General features: G+C 44.4%; 1 protein-coding gene across 1 annotated transcript; it reads right to left on the bottom strand.

Moving 5' to 3' along the window:
• Positions 1 to 963: 963 nt before the first annotated feature.
• LOC122476951 (small integral membrane protein 10-like protein 2A) lies at positions 964 to 2,556 on the bottom strand. The gene has a single exon (XM_043569876.1). The coding sequence runs from the start codon at positions 2,286 to 2,288 to the stop codon at positions 2,061 to 2,063; it is 228 nt and encodes a 75-aa protein (XP_043425811.1). The 5' UTR covers positions 2,289 to 2,556; the 3' UTR covers positions 964 to 2,060.
• Between the last annotated feature and the right edge of the window lie 1,358 nt (positions 2,557 to 3,914).

Raw genomic sequence — 3,914 nt, 5'->3', positions numbered from 1 at the left:
CATATACTTGAAGGTTGAGAAGAGACTAATCTGGAATGTTTTCACCACAAAAACAGTAATTATGTGATGTGATAGAGGTGTCAGCTATAGGAGGGTATCAAATCAATGCACTACACAGCTTACATTTACACAATGTTAGATGTTCACTTATATCTCAACAAAACCGGAAAACAGTTTTGAAAAATTATAAGTTTTATAAAATAAATCTCTCTCTCTCTTTCGCTTTTTTTTTTTTTTTTTTTTTTTTTTTACCTTAACCGCGACACTGCAGAAATTTGCCTGTGCAGTTTCAGAGAGTGAGGAAGCTCTGGGCTACCTGAAGATTACTGGCCATTTTTAGTTTTAAAGTTTTGCCTTGGGGGTCTACCAGCTCCCCCTCCCCCAAATTTCCTTCTAATTGCAGTAAATGCAGTTTTTAATAAGTTTTAGTTTTTTTTTAATGCAGGTTCTGATTTAGGGGACTGAAGATCTGCAATTTTTTTTTTTTTTTTTTTTTTTTTTTTTTTTACTTTAGAGAGAGAGTGAGCAGGGGAGAGGGGCAGAGGGAGAGAGAGAATCTTAAGCAGGCTTCACCCTCAGCATGGGCTGGACACAGGGCTTGATCCCTTGACCCTGGGATCATGACCTGAGCTGAAATCGGAGAGTTGGATGCTCAACCGACTGAACCACCCAGACGCCCCAATACGTTTTAATTTTGAATCAAAGCAATCCATACAGTTTTCAAGAAATCAAATAATAAAAAAGGCATATAATGAAAAGTAGTAAATCCCCGCCCATCCTGTTCAGCGCAGTTCCCCCCAGCCAGCAGCAAAAACGTTTACACGTCTGTTTAGTGGTTACCTTTTTTCTTCCTTGAGAATATGCTTTCGTTACTATTTTTTGACTTGATAACAGGAGGAATTTTTTGACTTCCTGCCCTCCCAGAACCTCCTACCCGCTCAAAATGGCTGAATCACTATTTTAAAATCTCCTGTTAGCTACTTTGTTGACTTTAATAATACAATCCCCAAACCTGCCTTATTCTTTCAACTAGAGCCAGAATCTGGACTTCCTGCTTTCTGAGAATAACACCACTGCTCCATTTCCTCCTCTCTGCCTGCCTGCTTATTGCCTGGACTCCCACACTGTCCGAGTGGCTCACATTGCCGTCCGGTTCTCCAACCATAACTGTCTTCCCTTCTTAGCCGACAGATTCAGTCTAAAAACGGAAAACCGTAACGTATATTTCCACTGAAATGATTATTCCGATATCGTTCACTGAAGAGCTGAGTTGAACCGGGTGACTGGTCTCCTCTGTGACCGCAGAGTCATGGTGCACGCGCCAATCAGTGTCCGAGCGGATTCCCTTTCTTCCACTCCTGGCAACTGTTCAAAACCAGGCCCCGTCCGAGGTTGCTTTATATCTGAAGCATGCCTTCCTTGTACAGTTTGAAAGGTTCGTTCTCCTCTGCAGTTTCCGTTCGCCACTGGCTTCTCTTTGGGGATGAGGAAATGTATGCCTTCCAGATCATATGCATTTCCTCCAGCGTCTAACTCAACCCATCTATTGCTCAGAATTCATTCCCTTCCGTTGAAAGTCTGTTCCCCCCTTTTTCTCGTTTGGAAGATTTGCCTCCTAGTTGAACCACTATGGTACAGTTAGTTTACCTTTAAGTTCTTAGCAACCTTTCCTCTTGTTTTCCCCCTTCGGGCATCCTGTGACCATTGTCATTTCCTACCGTTTGGGCTGTTTTGTGTTTTTATGGATGCAAGAGCCTCTCAAGTATTTGTGAGGATTTTCCGAGTTTAACGTTCTTTCCTTGTTCCTTGAATTATCTATTTCCTAGACAATCACCTTTTCATTCTATCTTAGGCTTTCCTGGTTGTACTGTGGGCTTGGGGCAAACGATGATTTCTAGCCGCCCATTTACATTAAAAGATAAGGCAGTGGAAAGGCAGACCGGCAAGTCTGCGGGCGGGAGAGTCGAACTGGCCGCTTTGCTCTAGGGCTGGCGAGCCGGTGGGTGGAAGCCAGCCATCCCGCCGGGCCCCCCACCCCGAATGCCACAAAGTTAGTTGCTCTAAATATGTACCTGCAGGCGGACGTTGAGCATCACCGAGGCCACCACGTAGACGTAGGGGAAGTTCGTACGCAGCCGCCAGGCCAGGTCGAAGAAGGTGATGAGGGTGCGCGTGAGCCCCTTGCAGAAGGCGCCGTACGAGCCGCGGGCCGCCGCCGAGGGCGACAGCCGCACCCCCGGGCCCGACAGGGCCGCCGCCGCCGCCATCGGTCTGGTGTAGCCTCCCATGTGGTGCCGGGAGCCCAGGGCTTTGAGCCGGCTGCACGGACCCACCGATCGACTCACGGAGGGACGCACGGGGCCGCTCTCCGCGCGGGAGGCCGACCCCGTGACCGCAGATGTCAGCCGCGCTGCCCGGCGGACGCCCTCCTTCCCCGCCGCGTTCGGGCCGCGGCGATCCGCGATCGTCAGTCCTCCGCGAGGACCACCAAGCTGAGCTGCCTCGAGGCGGGCGGAGCGCCGGAGATCGCGAGCCCCTGGACGCGGAGGGGAGGGGGACGGGGAAGGGGGGACTCAAGCTGGGGGAGGCGGGGGAGGGAGGGGGAGGGGCGCGCGGCTTTCCCGGGAGACCCGGCTTCCACCTCCCGGTGGGTCCTTTTTTTTTTTTTTTTTTTTTAAAGTGTTTTAAATTTCAACGGAAGCAAAACAAAACTTGCTCAAAACGTTAGACAATTTCCTTCATAAACGTGATCTTGAATAGCTTAGAAGCGTGAACCCGTTTTCTGTTGCCTCACATCCCTTTAGGAATTTTTTCAATCCTCACCTGGGAGCGAGTACGAACACACAAAACCTACCCATTTTCTCCACTGTAAAATGTGTACATTCTGTTTTAATGATTCAAGTGACTTTGGAAAATTTTGTTTTAGATCTTTACTATTCTCATGGGAAAAGTTATACAAACAAGTTGCTAGAGGTTTTCAACAGCACAATTAGAACAATGGAAATCAGAGTCCCTGCTAAGTTGCACATTCCTCACCCTGCCCCCTCCATGAACTCCGGTTGGGTTTTCTGTATATACTTTCAAACCTGATATGTTCATATAGTGCTCTTACCATGTCAATAATATATAAGTACCTCACTCTCTTGGACGACTGATCACTACCCCAATATATATGCTGACTAATAATGTTCAATTTATTTAACCAGTCCCCTATAGAATGAACATTCTGAATGTTTCCAGTTTTTCTTATGCGGTATGCATCATTGTATGCATGAATTTTCAAGTGGCAGAAGAGAATGAGGAATATAAGCCTATCTTTATTTATAAAAAAAATCATATAAACATATATATATATATAGACAGAGAGAGAGAGAGAGAGTGCTCAAGGTCAAAAAGTTTTACTTTTTAATATATGTGCTTGATCAAAGAAGTTTAGAGACCCGGGCTCTACGAAACATTGAATTGGAATTTTTTCTGCCAATATGAAAGGCAATAATTATGTCTCATTGCTCCTCTAATTTACATTCATTTAATCATGAAGCTGAGCAAATTTTCTAAACTTCTTAATCTTTCAGTATTATTTTACTCATTGCTTGTAAAACATTAAAACATTGTAAATATGTATTATGAGAAAAGTACAATTCTTCAGATCACAACCCCCAGAAAGACTATTAACAGATTGGTATATGTTTTATCAATTATTTACATATATTAATAGCAAGGCATATATACATATATCACACACAAATCACAAAACAAGAAATGGAATCATAAACATACTGCCCTGACAATTGTTTTTAAACGTAACGATGTATCTTACATATCTTTCCATGTTGATACCTTATGGCAACTGTGTATTATTCCTTATGGATGGCCAATAATTAACTGATCAATATTTAGATGGTTTCAAATTT

This window comes from Prionailurus bengalensis, chromosome X (genome assembly GCF_016509475.1).
Source record: "Prionailurus bengalensis isolate Pbe53 chromosome X, Fcat_Pben_1.1_paternal_pri, whole genome shotgun sequence".
NCBI classification, from domain to species: Eukaryota; Metazoa; Chordata; class Mammalia; order Carnivora; family Felidae; genus Prionailurus; species Prionailurus bengalensis.
The sequence above is the reverse complement of the archived record's forward strand: the minus strand, read 5'-3'. Positions and strand labels throughout refer to the sequence as shown.